The following is a 22,220-nucleotide window of genomic DNA, read 5'->3' as shown; positions in this document are numbered from 1 at the left end:
GGCTCCGCATAACAGCTTCTCTGCGGGCGTCTTAAACCGTTTCCATCGCTTACCGCGTCCCCCCACGGAGCCCCGTGCCCAAAGCACCTATCCCACACCAACCCACCGAGCACCACCGAAATATAAAAAACCAGTTTGGAGAACCCCAAAGGGGCTTTGCCGATGGCGCGAAGAGGAACTGCGGCCGGGTCGGCTCCAGGCGCAGGCAGGTGGGGAGCCCGCGCTGGGGACGCGCGTCGTGGGCGAAGTCCCCGCGGGAACCGCTGGGTTCTCTGCTCGGGCAGCCGGGCCGGGCTCTGCCCGCCGGGGACTCGCCGCTTTGTTCCCGGCGATCCGGACGCGTTGCAAAAGGGAATTTCTCTCGGGAAAAGGGGGCCGCAGCGGTGCTGGAGTTGTGGGCTGCAGGCGTCTACGCGGGAGGGGAAGGGGGAGCTGAGCGGAGCTATTTCGCCTTAGTCCCCAAATTCCACAAAACTGCTCACAATGACGCGGGTGAATTACCGAGTCCACGGCGAATTTACAGGATTAAAGGGCCAAGGCATTGCTAATCCCCCCTACTCTTCCTTTCCCCTATAGACACTGCGGCCCACCTCCTCGGGTGGGGCAGGGGGCACTCCATTTCTGTAATTTGCCCCCCAAACCTTCATAGGTTATTCCTGACGGCCCTGAACCTGGAAACTCCCTGTTGATTATTAATTATTGGCTTAAATAATAACACCCAGGCGAGGCCCCTTCCAGGCCAAGCCAGCACGTTTGCTTTGAATCCATTACACCTGGGCCTCGACAATTAGGAAATCTAATTATTCGCCTCATCACTCATTAATAAGAAAAATAGTCCCCGGGTCTCTGCTACTTAGAATGTCTTCGGGGAGAGAGAGATATTTGACTACATTAATCAATTCCCTTTTATTTTTCAAACTAACTTTTTTTTTGCAAAGAAGCGTCTTTTTTCCCCTCTGGGCACGTGGGCCCACTAACCAAAATTTGATAATAAAATAAAACTTAATAAGATATAACTCTTTTCTTGAAAAAAAAAAATCTTTTTCAAGTTGAGACTGAGCAGCATTCAAGTCTGGCTCAGCGCGGCTGGGTCTTAGAGCCGACGGGTTCTCCTCGCCCTGATTGGGTGCCAACTCCCCACAGCTGCGGAGTTATTGGTGCAAAGTTCCCGGAGGGGGCGTGGCCGGAGGAAAGTAAAAACTCGCTTTCAGCAAGAAGACTTTTGAAACTTTTCCCAATCCCTAAAAGGGACTTGACTTCTTTTTCCGGGCTCGGCAGGGCAGCCAGTCTGGACCCCGGCTCGCTGACCCCCAGGGCTACCGATTTGCGGGGAGGCTTGGAGAGCCGCCGTACCCCTCCCGGCACAGACCAGGGGGCCAGCCTCGGTCCGCTGCGCGCGCGGCGTCTCCGCCGCGTCCACAGCCGCCCGCCCGGGCTGCCACCCGCCGGGTCCCGAGAGCGAGCGAGCGAGCAGGGGCCGGCGCTGCGCTCGCCCGGGGCGCGCCCTCCAGGATGCTGATCCCTCCAGTCAGCTGAAGCGAGCGTCCCTTCTCCGTCCGAAGGCGGGAGCCGAGCGTCGGCGCCTCCTCCACCTCGTCCCCGAGGCTTCCCAGCACCCGGGGCTCCCCCCGCCGGCTCCCTTCCACTCTCGCTCGCTCACTCTTGCTCTCTCGCTCTCGCAGGGCCTTCCTCACGGTCCGTGCGAACAGGCGGTGGCGAACCGTCTCGGACGCAGCATGCAGGCGCGCTACTCCGTGTCCGACCCCAACGCCCTGGGAGTGGTGCCCTACTTGAGCGAGCAGAATTACTACCGAGCGGCGGGTAGCTACGGCGGCATGGCCAGCCCCATGGGCGTCTACTCGGGCCACCCGGAGCAGTACGGCGCGGGCATGGGCCGCTCCTACGCGCCCTACCACCACCACCAGCCCGCGGCGCCCAAGGACCTGGTGAAGCCGCCCTACAGCTACATCGCGCTCATAACCATGGCGATCCAGAACGCGCCCGAAAAGAAGATCACCCTCAACGGCATCTACCAGTTCATCATGGACCGCTTCCCCTTCTACCGGGAGAACAAGCAGGGCTGGCAGAACAGCATCCGCCACAACCTCTCGCTCAACGAGTGCTTCGTCAAGGTGCCCCGCGACGACAAGAAGCCCGGCAAGGGCAGCTACTGGACCCTGGACCCCGACTCCTACAACATGTTCGAGAACGGCAGCTTCCTGCGGCGCCGGCGGCGCTTCAAGAAGAAGGACGTGCCCAAGGAGAAGGAGGAGCGGGCCCACCTCAAGGAGCCGCCCCCCGCGGCGTCCAAGGGCGCCCCGGCCGGCCCCCCCTTAGCGGACGCCCCCAAGGAGGCCGAGAAGAAGGTGGTGATCAAGAGCGAGGCGGCGTCGCCGGCCCTGCCGGTCATCACCAAGGTGGAGACGCTGAGCCCCGAGAGCGCGCTGCAGGGCAGCCCGCGCAGCGCGGCCTCCACGCCCGCCGGCTCCCCCGACGGCTCGCTGCCCGAGCACCACTCGGGCGCGCCCAACGGGCTGCCCGGCTTCAGCGTGGAAAACATCATGACGCTGCGAACGTCGCCGCCGGGCGGCGAGCTGAGCCCGGCGGCCGGGCGTGCGGGCCTGGTCGTGCCGCCTCTGGCGCTGCCCTATGCCGCCGCGCCGCCCGCCGCGTACGGGCAGCCGTGCGCGCAGGGCCTGGAGGCGGGCGCGGCCGGGGGCTACCAGTGCAGCATGCGCGCCATGAGCCTGTACACCGGCGCCGAGCGACCCGCGCACATGTGCGTCCCGCCGGCGCTGGACGAGGCTCTCTCGGACCACCCGAGCGGCCCCACGTCGCCCCTGAGCGCCCTTAACCTCGCCGCGGGCCAGGAGGGCGCGCTGGCCGCCGCGGGACACCACCACCAGCACCACGGCCACCACCACCCACAGGCGCCGCCGCCCCCGCCGGCTCCCCAGCCCCCGTCGGCGCCGCAGCCCGCGGCCGCCGCGGCCCAGGCGGCCTCCTGGTATCTCAACCACAGCGGGGACCTCAACCACCTCCCCGGCCACACGTTTGCGGCCCAGCAGCAGACTTTTCCCAACGTCCGGGAGATGTTCAACTCCCACCGGCTGGGGATTGAGAACTCGACCCTCGGGGAGCCCCAAGTGAGCGGCAACTCGAGCTGTCAGCTGCCCTACAGATCCACGCCGTCCCTCTACCGCCATGCCGCTCCCTATTCCTACGACTGCACCAAATACTGACCCGCTCCGGCTTCGCCTCGCGGACGCGACCCCCTCCGACAGTTCAGCCCTGCAGAGAACCCAGACACCACCGCCAGCGTTTTCTCAGACCCGGGAGCAGAGCGCGCGCCAGCTCCGGCCCTCGGGGACGCTGCAGGTAACTTACACTCGCCGTCCTGTTTCTGAGATTCTTGAGAAGGCCCCCCGTGAAGGGACGTAGCCCAACGAAATGAATATTAAGACCCCCCTCCCCTACCAGGATGGCTGTGCTCTCTGCTCCACTCGGGGTTTCCAAAATTAAATTATGGACCAAATCCCATAGCGACCCAGTAATGACTTTCTGTAGAGACCTCCATAGGTCTATGGGGCTCTCTATAGATTTTTGTATGTGCTGTGTGTAATTTTAAATTTCTCTAACCGTGCTGTACAAATGTGTGGATTTGTAATCAGGCTATTTTGTTGTTGTTGTTGTTGTTCAGAGCCATTAATATAATATTTAAAGTTGAGTTCACTGGATAATTTTCATCTTGCCCAACCATTTCTAACTGCCAAATCGAAAATCCATAGAAACCTATGTGGGGTTTCCCCCTTGTACAATTGTGAGACTTAATTCTTTCCCCAGTTGTAGGTCTTTTACAAAACAAGAACATAATTTATTTTTTGTTGCTGTTGGCTGAGAAAGAAGTCAAGTATCTGATACTTTTTATTTACAAAGTGTGATGGTTTTGTATAGTAGATTTCCCCTTGAGCATTCCTAAAAGAAAAGAAAAAAAAAAACTTTAAAAAATTTAACGTCACCTGTGTTTGTCTTATGTGGTCTTACTTGTTGTACGTACCTTAAAATAAACCCATGTTGTTTTTCTGCCCCCAAAACAGTGTGTTTGTGTCTCACATTTAAAACAAAGCCACGGTGGGTTTGCGAATCCACCTGTTTGGGTCATTTTTGTTACACAGGTGGGTAAGCGTGTAGACAGGCATATTTAGAGACGATCACAGAAGAAGGGGAGTAGGTCCCTCTTGTCGTCTTCATGATAGAAAAAGGCTTTCTATTAATTCAGGATTTCAACCTGGTCCAGGCAATCCAGGGACGGTCTTGCTTAGACGGACACGGCCAGAAGGACTGCTTGCTGGAATGTAATTTGCTGTCGTGCATTTTCCTAAATGCAGAAAAACAGGCCCATTGTCAAGACAAGCAGTGCCATTCCATCTGAATGCCCACCCCTCCCCAATTTAGCAGGGGAAGGAAACGTATTTTCTGTTAGCTATCGACAAACCAGGAGGAGCCCTGCGTGCCCTGGATTTCCTAAAATGCGGGCTTCCTTACCCACTATCATGGTTTTTCCGGAGAAGAATTTGAACTGGGCCAGGGAAAGACCAAAGGGGACTGAGTCTGTGGCGTTTAATGACCATCCTGAAAACGGCCTGCTCCGCCCGAGGCGGATTTCAGATCTCTTTCCTTCTTGATTTCCAAATCCTTACCCTATTGCAGTGAAAAATCTTACAGCTTCATTGCTCTTCAAACATAATGTCCAGTGCTTGGGGTTCTAAATTTATCAACCTTTTCAGACTTTAAGGAATGAGATTGTTTTTCTTTTCAATTTTGATATCTCATCCTTTTTTTTATTTTTAATAGCAACACAGCTTTTGTGAGATGTGGCCAAAGGGGACATGGTTTTGTTATCGATTTCACTGGCCCAAACCCGCCAACTCTCCTGCTGGTCTCTGTGCCTGAATTTCGAGGCAGGAGCTCCAAATTGGGGAATGTTTCCCACCCCAGCAGGTGAGCTATGCCTCCCCCAGGGCCAAGCTCCTTGTGAAAGTAACATTATGAGCCGGGATGATTTCCCAAAAGGAGATTTTCCTTGATGCAGTGACGTGGAACATAACCTGGGTGCTGTATTGTTGTTTTAAACATGGCATTCTGTCTCTATGTTATGCTGAGATAGGGTTGGGGAATATTTGCTCATAATAATGTTCCCCACATATCTGACACAGCTTCTTCCAGTCTGTGGCCCCAGAGGTGGCATGTGGTTAAAACGCTGCCTTTTATTCCTTTTCATAATGTGCAGGAACGGGAGCCCCAGTGCTCCAGGCTTGCCTTGGGCAGGCCCTCAGGCCACAGTGCTTTGGACTAGCCAGCTACAGGTGGGGGGAGAGGGAGATAGAGAGAGAGAGAGAGAGAGAGAGAGAGAGAGAGAGAGAGACCCCCTCTCTGAGCTGCAGAAAGAGGCAGCCGGCTCCTTGCCCAGCTCTGGCACACTGGTTTCATTTTGCTCCTGTTTCTTTTACGCTGTTGGCCGCAGGAGAAGCGGAGAGTATTCTAGCTGGCTTTCTTTCTCCCCAGGTGTTTCAATGAGTCCTCCCAGAAAGATTACCCTCACCTTAAGTTTTGGCACTCAGAGCAGCTCTGAGAGACACGCGGAGAATACAAGACAGAGAAATGGGATGGAGTTGGGCGAGAGACCAGCCCAGCCTCTGAACCGCCCTGGATCTTCTACCTTCGGGAAAGCATCTTAAGTCTCCGCTGTGAGGGGCCGCTCGCTGGAGGGGTAGCTCTCCAGAAGGTTGCCCCCAGTTGGGTGGAGGACATAGTGAGGGGCTCCTCATTCCCTTGGGAACATGGGCCACTTGGGGGATTGCGTTTAGGGCTTTATCCAGGTAGCAGTGTGGAGGGCTGGGGTGTGGAGGGTCACCTCGGGATCCCTCAGTCTGAAACTCTAGGGGCCAAGATAGGTGTGGGTGCCAGAAGTCTGGCCCATGTGCTGGACGCTGAGCTCAGAGCTGGCTCAGCTCAGCCTTTACGGCCCCAACGTGGACCTGGGGCCTTGGGGCGTCTGTTTCTGCCTGGCTGGCGGCTGGCTGGCGGAGTAGTAAGATCCTGAAGCACAAGCATGACACCTTGAGCAGCGGGCGTCCAGGCACCAACTGGGCTGCTTTTGGTCACTTCTCAGCACCCTGCCGGTCTACTGCCTGGGCACAAAGACTGCGCGCTGGGCCAGGCTGTCTGCTTCTCAGATCCACTTGCTGCCCCTTCCTTCAGCCAGTCGGTCCTCAGTCCTCCCGAGACCCAGGGCCTGTCCAGAAAGGGGAACAGGAATCCAGGGTGGAAGGGCCTGAAAGTCCGTGCAGGCCGCTGGGCCTCAGGGCTTTGTGGTCCGTGGTCCACCAGAATGCAGTTTGCATGAAGCCATGCCGGTAACTGTGTTCCTTCGTGACCTAATAAGATGCAGTCCCGCAGGTCTCAGAGATACTGCACATGACATGGACGCAGCCGAAGACCACGGCAGAACCATGTCCCTTGACGTTGAGCCTGTGTCTCGCACTGGCCTCGGCGGGGTGGCCCGTGTCTCTGAACAGTTCAGACAGACACAGGCAGCTGGAGAGACCCTGAGGCCTCTGAGCCCCCTGAACGCTCCCAGGCCCAGAGAGGCGGCAGCCGGAGTGGCTTCTGCTTCGAGTAAGACTTGGAGAGATGCCCAACCTCACCTTTCAGGGAGAAAGGACTGCGGGTGTGCCACCACCCCGACCTCTCTCCCAAGGCCTGGCTGGACCTCCCTGCCCTGGTTCAAGCCCCTGTCCCTGTAACCAAAATCAGGGTTGCCGTCCATCCTGGAAGCGGGAGCGGGAGCGCTGGGCTAGGAACCGGAAGGCCACATCTCGCTGTGTGAACAGGCGGCTCCCCCTCCCTGGCCTGGGTCTGCTCATCTGCAGCCTGACCAGGTGAGTGCAAGGGCATTCGGGGCAGCCCGGCACTTTCCCTCCCAGCCGCTGGGGCTCCTGCCCGGGTCCTCAATTCTCCCCTCTCCCCTTCCCTGCCAGCCATAACTGAAGATCCGATGTTGGAGGGAAGAAAACACAGGGTCCTGGGAACTTCAGCACTTGGCTCATAAATCTTTCGGGGTCCATCTCCTCCTCTCCACCCCAAGACTGCCTGGGGGTCACCTCGGGCCTGGGAGAGGCTTGTGAGCTGCACTCAAAGCACAGAGAGCAGAGTTCCCAGGTCCCCCTTGGAAAAAACAAGCCCCGGTGGCTGAGCACTTGCCTCCTCGCTCCTCTCCCCATCCCAAATCCAAACACAAACCGGACAGGGTCCTGGGCAAGGTTGGCCCGGTGAGAATTTACTGAGAAAACGCACCTTGATTAATGCACAGAACCACATTTCTTGAGAGCGTGCTGGGGTCTCAGAGCCTGTGCCCGGCACCTCGTGGAATGTGTATGGGGCTCATCCCTGGACAGCACCATCGTGGCTCTCAGTGTGGTAGAAATGGACAGGTAGCGAGCTGAGGGTTTGTGGCTTGGTGTCAGCCGGGCCAGGGACAGCTGGGGGCTGGACTCCAGGTGAGCAGGACAGGCTGGGTCGGAGCCACCAGTGACTTCCTGCATCACATACTTGAAATGCTTTCCCAAACTTTGAGGAGCATTCCCTGCCTGCCTGTTTCTTGCGTGGCCTCAGCTCACCAAGGCGTTGGAAATGTTTGCTTTTTGACACAGGCATGTGAGGAAGGGGGTGGAATGTTGTAGGGCGCTTGGGAGGCCCGGCAGCCACAGTCAGGGACAGCCACTGTGCCTGGGAAGACGCCACCGCCTGGACTTGTGCAAGCCTTTCTCTTGCTTTTGCAACATGCCTGCTGTGCAGCCAAGGCAGAGGGGCATCGCTGGTGTAGAGTTAGGTTCTCGAATGTGTCTCTCTGGTGCTACGGGTTTCCCAGCCTCAGGCTTGTGGGGACTTCATCCTGGGTCTGTGAGGCTGTGAAAAGCTGAAGTAGAGGGCAAGGGGTGGGTTGACAGGTTGATGGGCTTGCTGGCATTGCAAGTCCCCGAAGGGAATGGAGTTGGGGAGCAGGGGAGGGCGGTCCCTGGCCTCTTGAGCTTGGGGTATAGCTTTGCGCTCAAACTATGGCCACCCAGGCTGGGAGGTCGGGAAGGCCAGAGAGACTCCTCTGACCCCTGACTTCGTGGCCCTGGGGCCTGGGCCTTCCTTTCCCCTCTGGCTCTCTCTGCCTTCGTGTTATTCTTGCAGGCGGGCTCCCCGGCAGAGCCTTTCTCTCTGAGCTGAGTCCACAGGCACCAGCTCGGGCCCTCTGCACGGGCCAGGGCCAGCGGAGGGTTCATGTGACCCCAGGCAGGCATACTACCTCTGGCTCTCTGGGCTTGTTTCCCAACTGGAAAACGATGTGCTCATCAGATAAGGCTGTTGGGAAGATTAATGAATCCAACACATAACATGAAAGTGCTTCAGTAGGGCCCAGCCCCTAGGAAGGACACACTGTTATTTGTTAGGATTTACCTGGAAAGAGAAGAGATCGGGATCTGTGGTCTCAGTGAACTCTGTGTATCAGGATAAACTGCTTGGGCAGGGCAGTGTGTGCCCTAACTGCCCCCTTTTAGACCCTTTAAATCCTTTGGGGGAACAAGGTGGGCTCAAAACAATCAATCATTAGGAAAATCTCACCCTGCTCGGTGGGTTTCACTCAGCATCAGCTGGCCAGCCAAGGGTTACCTCAGTCCCGACCCCCCCTCCCCCCACTGCTGAGAAGCAGCAAAGACCCTGCTCCCCAGTCCTTTCAGAGTGGGAGAGGAGGGGAGGGGAGCAGGGGCTTCTGGGTTTTAGTAGGATAAAAGTGAGGATGCTTGGGTTCCTGCTTATAATGCCCCAAATCTCCCGGCTCTGGTGGTGCTGCGTACCTCCCCTCTCTGGAGGGCCCCCTCCCTTTGCTTACTCCAGGCACATCTCTTGGAGCTTCTGTGGACACCGGAGGTTGTCAGACCTCAGAGAACCTACCTTTGGAGGAGAAAGTATGGGTTCTGATCCCTGTCCTGCTGCTTACTACCTACAATGCCTTGGGGGTGTTCTGTGCCCAGCCTCAGTTTCATCATCTGTGAAATGGGTCAGCCCCCCGTCTTTCATAGATGCTGCAAGGGTTCTCAAGAGAACTGCCACAGGGCCCTCAGCATCCACACACAACCGCCACTATCATGCAATTGTTTCCCTGGCTTTGCAACCCTTCCTCCAGGAGGACTTGGCCTTAAGTTCTAGGTCTGCAGAATGGGAACGGTGCAGGTTTCTGCTTCTTAGGGTTGCTGTGAGGAATGAATGACCTAACACAGGAAAGCACTCAGAACAGTGCCAGCATATAATAGCCTCCAGTGCATTTTAGTTATTAATAGTATTCTTTTAATCTTCATCTTTTCCAGTGTTTTCAGGATGTCAGTAAGGTGACCTGGCTAAGTAAGTCCTACATCTTTCCACCTCACTCTTCTCAAACATATTGCACATATGGTAGAATCAATTATACATATATACACATACATGTAAACACACACACATATACTTGTTATCTGTCTTCACACTTAGAAAGTAATGCACATATTTGGAGTGATAACGCAGATCATCATTAACGTGTGACTGTCCGCTTGTTAATTTACTGGTGGAGCAGAGGAAGGGGAGATGACCCGGTAGCAAGCCGGCAGTGATTGGAGCTCCTCTCTCCCCTTCGGCCTCTTTGGTCCAGGTTGGCGCCTGGCCTCTGCCTAGCCTGCCCAAGGAGGCTTTCTCTCAACAGGTGGGGACTGGACTGGGACTGGGACTGTGGACCCTCACCCCACGCTGAACCTGGTTTCTGCTTGGGCCCCAGAGTTGGAATCGCTGTGGTCCTTCGGAAATATCAGGGCATCTCAGGCATTCCTGAGGCTGGTAGTGGTGCTCGCACTGACTTCAGACATGAATGCTCTTTTCTGGAATCTGAAGACTTAAGACCCCACAGGGAACTTTCAATGTCTCCACCGGGCTTTCTGGAACTCCCACTCTGCCGGCTGTCTCCCGGGCTCCCCTCCCCCCTCCCCCCTCCCCCATTCCTCCTCTTCCCTGGCCCCTGTCGCTGGGCCCCGGCTCCCTGGGTCCTAACCCACAGAGCTTCCGCACGAGGGCGCATCCGCTCTCAGACTTTAGGGCTTGTGCCATGCGCTCCCCGGAAATTCGCTCCAGCGCGGTCCTTCCTTTCCCAGTTACAAAAGCTCTTCACCTGGGAGGCCAGGATTCCTCTCCGCGGGGGGCGGGTTGGGGCGCCAGGCCCGAGTTCTACGGCTGCAAGCTCTGGGAAACACTGCAAACTTCAGCAAATACGCGGGGCTGGAGGTGCGTCTCCAGCCCGCGACTAGAACTCGGAGTTTTCTTTTTCCCCCTTTACTATCAATGACCCGCCCACCAGACGCGCGTGTCTCCGCCTGCGTCCGGCCCATGCCCAAATTCGGTGGTGTTTATTATTGTACGAATTCAAGCTCGGATGTGCCTTAGAGTTTAGAAGAAGCCTGGCTGCGGCGCGCCTTTCCGAGAGGCAGGGAGAGGCAGGGATGTGCGTGCTGGACGCCGGTGCCTGGGTAGCTCCGTGAAGGGCTCAGGGTGCGGAGGTGGGGGTGGGGGTGGGGGTGCGGATGGCACCAGTTTATCTTTTGTTCTGGGTCTGTTAGAGCCAGCGATCCAGAGGCTTGAAACCGAGCTGGACCCCAGAGCTGGGCGCGCTGATCGTGGAGAGTTTGGGGACCCCCCGGGACTGTGGGACCGAGGGTTGCAAAAGCGCGGCACTGAGGCTCTTTTTTCGCTCCAGGGTTGAAAGGAGTGTTCAGGTAAGAGACAGAGATCCAGAGAGAGGACAGCGCCCCGCCCCCTCCAGGCAAGAGGGCCACCCTCAGGACCTAGGCCCGGGGAGGCCAGGCCCTAAAGGTTGCCCCAGGTTAGAAATGCAGCGCCCTGGACGGAGGCTGGGAGGCTCGGAGGTGTGTCCCAGGGCCTGGCCTGGCACTCCGTCAAGCCGCGCCTGCACCCAAACCGGTCTTTCCACCCTGATTGCCGCGTCCTTTTCGGTATTTCAAACGTATTCGCTCTCCCACGGGCTATCCGGAACCCCCGAACTTCTGGACTCCCCATTTTGGGGGGAGATTCTCCTGAGTGCTTGAAACCAGCCTGCAGCATGGTGTCGCCTCTCTGACAACAGCAGTGGCAGGGCCCTTCGCCCCCCAATGCACCTCCAGCACCTCTCTCCCCATCCAGGGTGGGAGTCAGTCCTGGGCAATTTCTATGCCTGCCCGCCCCCCTCCACTCCTCCCTCTTCTCTTTGGCATGGGCTGCCCATTTACTCAATGGAATGCCAATTCAGTTATCCGGAATGCTGGTGTGTTTTTTTCCTCCTTTAAAAAATCTTCATCAGAGATCATAAACAAGAACTAGTCACGCCACATGCCCCCCTCCCTCCAACGCGGTGGAGTGAGGGCAGGACACCTCCAACTGAATCAGCATCATCCATGGCTTTTGATTCAAACTCTGACGTGGCTGAATGTAAAATGCATTGGGGGGGGGTGCACTTGAACCCCAGAGTGAGTGGGTGGGTGGGGGGAGACCAAGCCGGCTTTCCAAATGCTTAATGTAATCATGGGCCAGCTGCGTGCACTTGTAAAGTTGTTATAACCCCCTCCTTGTTATAAACAGGAAAGCGCAGAATATAAAGCAAGGGACCCGCATTCACAAATACCAGCTCTCCCCAGCCAGCTGCCAAATCCCCCTTTTATGGTCTTTCTTGCTTGCAACCTCGGCCCCATTAGAAAGACCTTAGTTTCTCCCCCTGAACTTTCCAATCGGGTTTATTTTGAAACCTCCCTCAACTGAGCTGTGGACCAGGTAACCCACGCCCTACCCAGCTCCCTGGCACCACAGGCGTGGGCTTCGGGAAAAGCTGGGCTCCAGGGTCCTCTTCCCTGGGTCCCCAGGAGCCCTGGAGGTCAAGGCTTGCTGCCTCTGGGATACTAGCCCCTAGGAGGGCCGTGATTCCGCGGGGCAAGCCCAGGATCTGCTCCCTTGTCTCATCAGACTCCCAAACCTCTCTGATGGAGCCGCCTCTCCACACAACAAATGTAAAAGCTTGCAAAGATCTAGGAAGGCATCCGCTGAGACTGTGCCATCTCTACACCTCCTACGAAGCCTGGGAGAAGAAAAGACCTTTTGTGGGAGGCCGGGCTGTTGCGGGGGTCTCCCCCAGGTCAGGGGTAAAACTCACCCCTGCGCTCCGCCCCCCATCCCCACCTCTCCTTCCTGGCCCCGCAGACCCCGCTCCCAGGCACAGGGGCCCACATCCTGCCTCGCTGACTGTGTGTGCTCACAGCGTCAAGGGGTGGACGTGATATTTCAAACATCAGATCAGTGCGTTTATATATTGGGTGCCCGGAAATTTTTCCAAATAAACACAGCTTGATTCAACTTGGGTGGGCGGACTTATCAACAGACTAATTCTATAAACAAATGAAGGAATAGCCCCGAAACCGATTGGCTGGTATCAAAAAGACACGTGGAGGGAAAAGCTTGGAGTTTTTCAGCAATGAAATTTTAATTAATGTGGGTGGGCTGAGAACACAACGACTGTTTATCATAGACAATTTATTTTCCAGCGCTAAGTCAACATATAATAGCAAACTTACAACAATTATTTAACATTTTTAAAGCCATGAAGAAGGGACAGAGCGTGGAGCGGCCGGGGAGAGCGGCAGAGCGGGAGGCAGACGCACAGCAGGCTCCCCGGGCGGGTCCTTGCGGCGCGGGGCGCAGTCCCTAAGCCGCCCGGGCCCCTGGCCTCGCGGGGAGCTCAGCGCCGACGCGCGCTCGCCATGAGCCACCTCTTCAGCCCCCGGCTGCCGGCGCTGGCGGCCTCGCCCATGCTCTATCTGTACGGCCCCGAGAGGCCCGGGCTGCCTCTGGCCTTCGCCCCCGCCGCCGCCCTGGCGGCCACGGGCCGGGCAGAGCCCCCCCAGAAGCCGCCCTACAGCTACATCGCGCTCATAGCCATGGCGATCCAGGACGCGCCCGAGCAGAGGGTCACCCTCAACGGCATCTACCAGTTCATCATGGACCGCTTCCCCTTCTACCACGACAACAGGCAGGGCTGGCAGAACAGCATCCGCCACAACCTCTCGCTCAACGACTGCTTCGTCAAGGTGCCCCGCGAGAAAGGGCGGCCGGGCAAGGGCAGCTACTGGACGCTGGACCCGCGCTGCCTGGATATGTTCGAGAACGGCAACTACCGTCGCCGGAAGAGGAAGCCCAAGCCGGGCGGCGGGGCCCCGGAGACCAAGCGGTCTCGTGCGGAGACGCCAGAGCGCACCGCAGCGGCGCAACCGGAGGCGGGGAGCGGGGCAGGGCGCCCCAGCCCCGCGACCCCCCGCCACGAGGGAGCGCCCTCGCGCCCCTGGCCCCTCCGGGAGGGCTCCTCGCCGGCGCCTCTCCTCTGCCCCGGGCTCGAACCCCCAGAGGTGGATGCGGGGGGCGGCGCTGTCCAGGTCGCCGCAGCGGTGGCGGCGGCGGTGGGCCAGCAGGCGCGCCCGGTGGACGGCCCGGGGACCCCTGCGCGCCCCGCCTGCCGTAGCTCTCCGAGGAGCTCCGACAAGTCCAAGAGCTTCAGCATAGATAGCATCCTGGCGGGACGGCAGGGCCAGAAGCCGGCGGCAGGGGCCGAGCTCCTGGGGGGTGCCAAGCAGGATCCGGGCGGCTGTTTGGGGACCTCGCTGCTGGCCGCCTCCACTAGTCTCTGTCCGCCTTTCAACGCTTCGCTAATGCTGGACCCGCACGTCCAGGGCGGCTTCTACCAGCTCGGGATCCCTTTCCTCTCCTACTTCCCTCTGCAGCTCCCGGACTCCCTGCTTCACTTCCAGTGAGGCGCCCAGCGGAGCCGCTCCTCCCCTGTCTGCCCTGGTCCGGCTTCTCCCGAGCCACCATGGCTCCCGCTGCTGGGGGAAGGAGTCTTAAAAACAACAACAACAAACATCTTTTCCTCGCGGCGGTGTGGATCCTGGGAAGTGTTTCCAACTTATGCGCGCAGGTGTGTGTGTGGGGGGGGGGGGTGGGGGAGATGGGGGGGGCGCTTCTTGGAGGGGACCTTCCCCGGACCTGGACGCCTTCGGATATTTTAAAAGATCCTGCCCCTCAGGGAGTTTGGGCATCTCAGACCTCCCACCGCGGGAGGAGAATTCCTTGACCTGAGGTCAGTTTACAGGTGTGATCTTCGGCCACCCACCACAGGTCCTGCGTGTCTGGGGCACAAGAAGGCCAGACACCCCGAAGGCAGGACGGCGGGAGGAAGCGTGGTGGCTACCCCTTGCCATTGCCAGCTCCATCGTCGCTGTGACTGGGGCCTGGGCTCCCACAGGTCTGGGAGATAGGTGGGTGCTCACAGCTGGGTTTGTCCCTGAAGTCCAGTTGTGGGGACCCCGAAGGTGACCCTGTTTTTCAGGTTCTTTGCCAGATCTAAGCCCTGGTGAGAGGATTCACAACCAATGTCCAGCTGGAAGATGAGGAACCACATTTTTATTTTAAATAGAGAAGTTTTCTTTCTTTCTTTTTTTTCTTTCTAGACAGGAAAAGAAACATGTTCTATTCTTTGGCTAAACACTTGACTCTTTTTACTATAACAATTGCCCTGTGAAAACATTTATATTAACAACTGTTAAGGAAGCGCACTCTATATAATTTAGCATTAGTCATTAGTCAACACACATGTTCTCCAGCGCACATTACCAACCATAGCAGTAGTCCGATCTCTTTACTTTTGTTTTTAAGGGAGCAAAGATTTCAGGGGGGACCAGAAGTGGGTGAAGAGGAGGGAAGACGTCACAGACAACATAAGATTTCCTATTTTCATGTCTTCTTCAAGATCTAGGTTTAACTGCTTTTACATTTCCAGAATTGGGTAGTGAAGGACTACCACCATCAAAAAAGCTGGGTGAACAAACACATGAAAAGCAGGCAAAGGGAGAGATGGGTTAGGGGCGGGAGGAGTAAGGGAACCTGGTCCCTCTCTGGAACCAAAGAACATAAGGCATGCTGGGAGGATTCTTGTAGACATTCCCAGCCCACTGCGTCCCAGTCTGCAACGTGACCCTGTTCCTCCCTCCAACCCTGACCAAGCAGACCCAGAGCTGAAGCTAAATAAACCCATCATGGAGGTGACTGGAAGTCTGGTGGGAGGGGTGGGTTGCAAGGCAGGGGTCTGCAGCAAAGATCTAGTTAAGAAAATTGAGATTTTTTTTTAAAGAAAATTGAGATTTTTACAGTCCAGTTCAGCTCGGGACTTTTGGAAAATGGACCTAGCCTCTGTGGTATCTCGCTTTGGGTTATCTTAGGAGTTCTGAAAGCCGATCTCCTGAACCTCCAAGTTACTTTAATTTTATCTGATGTGGGATAGGCACAAGATGTCATATGTTCTGGAGGTGGGCTGCGATAGGTCTTCAAAATGACCTTTGAATAGTTTTCTAGGACATATAAAAATGAACACGAACTTTACATTAAGAGAGCCTATTGGCTAATATGTTGGAAAGGACATTTAGGACAAGCCTAATAATTTAATGATTTGTGGGCACAGAGTTGACTGTCTGAGAATTCATCCTTAAAGCTATGTGCTACTGACTCATACATGTTTCCCTGATGGCATTCTACCCAGGCTGGTGGGAACACATTAGTGAGCTGCAGGGCGCCCTTGCCGTTAGGACGTGGATGAGATTTCATTGCTGAGATCTAGGCTCGCTGTGATTGATTTAAAATGTGGCAGAAGGGCTGCCATTGGCTATTTTGTTATCCCAAAGTCTCAGCCTCTGTGAATAAAGTTGTTGTTTTTTTATTAACCTCTCAGTGACTGGCTCGGTGGATTACTGGGGGGAATAAACAAACACTGTAATAAGAAAGAGGAGACTGGGATTACATTTGGGAACTCGGTCAGCATCTCAGGGGCCTGAGCAGGAAACCCCAGGGCCAGTGGATACTGCCTGCATGTCCAAAGGTATAGGATATGGCCACTGTATAGGATGTGTTTTATATGTTTTCCTTTTTTGTGTTTGACTTTCTATCTTGTGTGTTTTGTTAATGTATGATGGCTGTCTTCTGGAGAAGCCAGCAATCTAATACTGCCATTTAAAAAGGATGGTATTTTAGAGTTACAGTTCTAAAAATATAATATAAACATTTTTATGTCACGGGGAGGAGGGGGAAAGGCAGAAATGTGCATCTGCTTTGTAAGGGGGGTTGTGCAAACATAAAGAGACATTGTTACTTCATCCCCACATTTGTCTGGCTTAGGGAAGCCAAGAGAAGTGGACAGTGGGGTCATTTTCTGTGGATTCTATACAGCTTTATGTGCTAGTATATGTCTTCCTATTGGAGAGAAAGAGGGCTTTGGGTCTTAGTAATCCAAATAGCTTTTCTAGTGTTCCAGACTTAATCATGGGCTTCAAATAATTAAAATATTTAGGGTAAACTGGAAGTAGCTGTCACTCACTCTACTCTTAGGCACTCTGAAGGTATGCCTCTGTGCTCTCATCTAAACAAGGGGTATAGATTCTGTTTTCTGTAAATGACCTTCGGTTTAAGCCCTGATCTCTCTCTCTCACACACACACACACACAGACACACACACACGCACGCATACACTTGTGATCCTATGGGGGATATGCAGGCATGTGCACAATGATAAATAAATAATGTGTGTGTATGTATATATGCACATACAAGTGTGCATGTGTGTGTATGTATATTTATGTTTTGTGTATACAGATGCTCAGAAATTCATCTTTTTTTGCATATAGGCAGGACAGATAGTCTGAAATCTAGTGCTGAATCCTTTAAAAGTAGTCCAAATATTGATACTTTTGGAAAGATTTTGTTTTTCTACATAGTTCAAGCCAGGAACGATTTAGTTTTTGCACTATTGTGGTGAAACTAAAAAAGACTTTATGAAAGAATCTTGGAAGATGTACCAACGTAAGACCTTCACTCCCACGACTTTGAGAAGGATAAGAGAACTTTGCATAGGCCTTTGCTTGGTCCGGCCTTGGATATGTGCTGGCTCTTGTAGAGGCTAGTGGCCTCCTGGGTCTCAAATGCCCCATAAGGTTTTCTAGAACCTGAAGGGGAAGTGTTTAGTCATGTTTGCATGCAACTGTGTCTCTCTGAAAAGGAGGCCACATGTGTCTCCACCATTTCATGCAGAATGGTCGGCGTGGGTTAAAGAACTAGCCACACGTGATGATATTGTTACAGCTGGAGGCCAGGGCCTATCTGCCAGACACTGGTCGGCTAATGTTACCACCACAAGAGTGGGTGACATTTCCAGGAACAAGTGGGCGTGAAAGCCAGGACTGGGTGGACTTCCCATGTCCATGGTGGCTGGAGTCTTGCTTCCATGAAGTAGGAGTTGTTTTATAGAGTCAAAAATACACAATATTAAGCAAAGTTTGTTATTAAAATTAGAGAGCATCAGTTTTTTTTGGAAAAGTAAGTATTTTCATCCACATGTCAAGCAGTTTTTACAAAATGCCTGAACGGCCAAATAGCAAGCTCCCCACCACCCTTGCCCTCATTCAGAGGCCCCGCATTCAGGGCCCTCAGGGTTAGGCAGGTACCCTACATGTGTACAGGAGCCTGCAGTGGGCAATAGGGTGTGGTGGAGCCTGGCTGAACTGGCGGGTTTATCTCCTCCAGTGGCGTCCGAATACCAATGGCACTGGGCTCACTGGCCAGATGTGGATTCAAACCCAGGGTCTACACCGTGGTGGGCAGATGAGATGGAGCACAAAATTTAGTTCTCCCCCTGGGAGGTGGCTGGAGGAAGGGAGCAGATGGACCTGCCATAAGTCTTGGAGGGACATAGCCAAGTCAGGTGTCTTCAATGACCTTGGCAGTGAGGAGGGAGGGTAAAGGGAGGTGGTGGGGCTGAGATTCGGTCCCACAGTCCTTTATCCATCAAGCACGAGAATCAGGATTCCAGTAGGAAACAGAAACCCACTTAGATGGGCCACTGGGAAAGACGAGGGTGAAGAGACTTGTTTTAAAGGCAAGGGAGCAGGGAGAATGCCCGGCCCTGGGTGGGCACAGGGGAGTGGGGAGGCAGCCAGTGCTGGCCCAGGCAGGAGCCAGAAGAAACACCCACCCTCCTCATGCTCATACCTCTGATTGGCTGGACCCTTCTAGTAGTCCAGCCTACCGGGAACCCAGATGATGCAGTGCATAGGGGTCAGCCTGCGGGGCCAGATGCACCCAGCCGGGGTGGGGCAGACAGAGATGCCAGCACAGCAGAGGACTTGCCCTTGGGGCCAGTTGGTGGCAGCTTCCCTGACCACACCTTTGATAGCCAAGAGCCAAGACTAGAACCTCCCCGGTAATACTGGGGGCTGTACCTGGCCTTCTAGGTGATTGAATTCTCTCATCTGGCAACTTTCCAAGAGAAGGTGGCTCTACCAGGGGTGGGCAAACTTTTTGACTCGAGGGCCACAATGGGTTCTTAAACTGGACCGGAGGGCCGGAACAAAAGCATGGAGGGAGTGTTTGTGTGAACTAATACATGTTAACACTGCTGCTGGTGAAGGAGCGGAGGGGAGAGCAAGAGAACCCTGCGCTCTTTCGGCTCCGCGGGCCGGATAGAACAGCCGAACAGGCCGGATCCGGCCCGCGGGCCGTAGTTTGCCCACCGCTGCTCTAGACCCTAATCTGTGACCCTCTTAAGGGGCCAGGGTCTGGGCCTGGACTTAGCTCCCCAGGGCCTGTCCCCTGGCCGTAGAGACCCTGCCTTCACAGCTTTGCACCTGGAAAAGTTGCTAAGGGCTGTGAATGACTGTATATGGACTTGTCATCTGTTCGTTGTGCACCTAAAACAAAGTTATCCCTTACCGGGTGGTGTCCTGGACATGGCTGATGCTGTCGCCCCCTTCCCATATGTGAACCACACACTGGTGAGGGTGTCCCCCTGCCCAGGTCCACAGGAAGGAGGACTCGAATGAAGTGTCTCAGCCCTGGACAGTGTCTAGGTCAGACTTCTTCGAAGGGTGGAGGGACAGCACCTGGTGTTTACAAGATTATGTCACCTTGGCCAGCAGGAACTCTAAAGCGTGACTCAGCTCCTCATAATGGGCAATGCGAAATGTACATATCGGGCGTCTTCAGCGTCTGGGCATCACCATCTCCGCCAGGTAGCTGCTCAGCACCACTGGCTCTGCACTTCTCCAGGTCTCTGTAGACACACCCCTGTGGTTAATGTCATATTGATTTGTTACTACGCAGCAATGTGATACTCAGCTGTGACGGGAGGGCTACATTGACCTCTTCATATGTGTGGCCTTGGAGCCCACCAGACAGAGGCTAATGACCCAGCTCTGCCTTCACGTGCTGTGCGGCACCGGTAACTTAAGCGTGAAATAACTGTACCCTTCTGAGACTTAACTTTCTCATCTGTACACGTGGGGATAATATTTGTACCTGCCTCGTCCGGCTGTTGCGAGGAGTCAATGAAATGATGGATTAAATTCATAGGCCAGGACCGGCCCCTGTTCTTGTCTGCGAAATGGGAATAATCGTGACTCCTCCTGCATAGGGCCATGGTCAGGATTAGATCAGTTGATGCCTATGAAATATCTGGTGCCCAGACAGCGGTCAGTAACGGGAGGGCTTGTCCATGCAGACAGACATAGCCTCGAATCTACACGTATTTATTTTACAATTCCATTGTGACTTCTTAGTTCGGCAACAAAATCATGAACCAACAACTCTTGCTCAGGCTACATAACTCTGGAGGTAACAGAAGGCTCCTGGGGGCTGGCGGCTCCAGTTCTCCCTGCGGGTCGGCTGGGCTCCATTTTCCTTTCTCCACTGCAATGTTACATCTCCTGAGATGATCCAATCGTTTGAACAGGAAACCAAAAGCAAAAAAAGCAGCTCTGCCTGGCAGGGGAGCCGAGGAAAACCACAGGGGAGTCTGTTTGCACAGCCGAGGGGAGCAAGTCCCTGTGGTGGTTCCCAGGAGCTTAGAAGGGGCCCCCAGGGATGGCAGTCCGGCCATTGCGAACTCAAGGGCGTTGGGAATGAACCAAACTCCTTATTTCTGCCCCAGCACCAAGGCTTGTCCTATCGGCCAGGAAAAGCTTCCATCCCACTTCTGGGGAGACCAGGACCAGACTGGGGAGCCGGCTCCCCTAAATGCACTCGTTTCCAGGCCCGCCTTATAAAGTGTAAGGAACATTTATTTAAACGCCGTGGCTAAATATAGCAGGGGCTTGGTCAGTTGGAACATTTTTAGAAAGCACATTACAAATCAGGAATGCTTTGGAGAAATAAATAAACTTTCCCACATTTTTGGACTTCAAGTCGGCACTGGGGGCTTCATCTTGAGAGCGTGATGGGGGGGAGGGTGATGAATAATTCATGTTGGGCTCTCGCCGGTGCCCTGAGTGCACTGGGGGCGACTCCTCCTTTGCGCCCTGGGTGAGGGGTCAGAGGACAGGATGGGTGGGGGTGGGGAGACACTGCCAGGTTCAGAACAACCCAGAGTCTGGTCTGAATAAGGGCCACACAGTGACATAGGAAGTGGGAATTACAGAGAAATGAGTCTATTTCCAGTGCGTTTCATTTCTTGTCTCTGCTGTTTGTTCTAGTGCTCGCTGGACTTGCAGATGAGATGAGGGTAAACCAGGGGGCCGGGCGCTCCTCTGCTGCAGGAGCCTGGAGCTCTTGCCCCTCCCAGTGCCGTGGCCTATCCCAGGGGTCCCCATTGTGGTGGGACAGGCGGCGCGTTTCTCAAAGCTGCTCAGGAGAGCCCGTTGGGTGGATCTGTTGGGGTCCAAGGAAGGGTGTGACTTTTTCATCTTTTATTCTTTCTTTCCCTCTACCCATGTTTCTACATCACAGACGCACAGCTTCTCTCCACGAACTCAACCATCTTTACGTTGGGTAGAGGTGCCCTCCACTACAGAAGTTACATGTGTTCATGAAAGAAATGTGGAGTATTTAGAAAAGTATTAAAAAGAGCACACACCTTAACCCCGTGATTGTCTGTAAGAATCTTACCTCCAAGAGATTGTGGTATTTCCAGTTTATTTTTATTTATCGTTATTACATAGTTTTTACTTCAGTGCTGTCACCACCACCACCACCACCACCACCACCAAAGAGCTTTCCAACATACCCTGTGCAGTGCCTCTATGAGGCACAATTTTTTTACTTTAATTGCTGACAGCCTGGCAACATGGAGAGATGAGTGGAAAAGGCTGATTGATTGACTTAAACTTTTTAGATTTTGAAATAATTACAAGATTAGAAGGTGCAAAGAAATGTATAAGGAGGTGAAAGAGACTTACTTTGTGCAAACTTTTCATATCCATTCTCTCATTTAGTTTCAACCACCCCCATATGAAATAGGTGCTACCGTGATCTCCATTTACACACATGTACAGAGTGGGCAGCTGGCCATGTCCTAAGACACATGGCCAGTCAGTTTCAGAACTAGCCCTGGGGCACACTCCCAGCACTGGGGGCTCTTTCTGACCCCCTGCCCTGATGTCTGGCAGACCCCCATAAAGTAACCACTGGTTGACAGATCCAATCAGTGCCCTTACTGTCCCCTCCCTCACGGGGGTCAGGCCAGCTTCTCCATCTAAGCCAGTGGTTCTCAACCTTCCTAATGCCTTGACCCTTTAATACAGTTCCTCATGTTGTGGTGACTCCCAATTTCATTGTTACAAATTGAACATAATTAAAGCATAGTGATTAATCACAAAAACAATATGTAATTATATATGTGTTTTCCGATGGTCTTAGGCGACCCCTGTGAAAGGGTCGTTCGACCCCCCAAAGGGTCGCGACCCACAGGTTGAGAACCCCTGACCAAGCCGGGACCCAAGTTCCATTGCCACGTCGGTGTCCATCCTCTCACCAGCTATGGAAATAGCGGCCAGTTAGAAACTTGACTCTCGTCTGTCCAGCTGGTGAACCTCTACCTGGGAAAACACTGGAGTCACCGGGGGCATCTTCAAAGAAGCACTGATGGCTGCATCCCAGCCCAGATGGTATTTCCAGTGAGTCTAGTGTGCTGCTGAGCTCAGGAGCCAGCAGTGTCCATATAAGCAAGGGAAGGCTTGAGGTCAAGTGCCCGGATTATTTGGAAAAAGCACTTGGCATAAAGAAACAAAAATGTAGGATCGGGA

The 22,220-nt window shown here is 54.5% G+C and overlaps 2 protein-coding genes across 2 annotated transcripts; both read left to right on the top strand.

Annotated features, from left to right (window-relative positions):
• Positions 1–1,214: 1,214 nt before the first annotated feature.
• Positions 1,215–4,094, top strand: FOXC2 (forkhead box C2). Its single transcript, XM_059667141.1, has one exon. It carries the CDS (start codon positions 1,737–1,739, stop codon positions 3,240–3,242), a length of 1,506 nt encoding a protein of 501 aa, XP_059523124.1. The 5' UTR covers positions 1,215–1,736; the 3' UTR covers positions 3,243–4,094.
• Positions 4,095–10,528: 6,434 nt separating this feature from the next.
• Positions 10,529–15,871, top strand: FOXL1 (forkhead box L1). Its single transcript, XM_059667140.1, has one exon. It carries the CDS (start codon positions 12,873–12,875, stop codon positions 13,914–13,916), a length of 1,044 nt encoding a protein of 347 aa, XP_059523123.1. The 5' UTR covers positions 10,529–12,872; the 3' UTR covers positions 13,917–15,871.
• The last annotated feature ends 6,349 nt before the right edge of the window (positions 15,872–22,220 follow it).

This window comes from Myotis daubentonii, chromosome 15, assembly GCF_963259705.1.
Source record: "Myotis daubentonii chromosome 15, mMyoDau2.1, whole genome shotgun sequence".
Lineage (NCBI taxonomy): Eukaryota > Metazoa > Chordata > Mammalia > Chiroptera > Vespertilionidae > Myotis > Myotis daubentonii.
This window is presented reverse-complemented; position numbering and strand designations above follow the sequence as displayed.

What these genes read in the sequence shown, in the direction of transcription:
- FOXC2 (XM_059667141.1), top strand. Translation starts at nt 1,737, where the DNA reads ATGCAGGCGCGCTACTCCGTGTCCGACCCCAACGCCCTGGGAGTGGTG.
- FOXL1 (XM_059667140.1), top strand. Translation starts at nt 12,873, where the DNA reads ATGAGCCACCTCTTCAGCCCCCGGCTGCCGGCGCTGGCGGCCTCGCCC.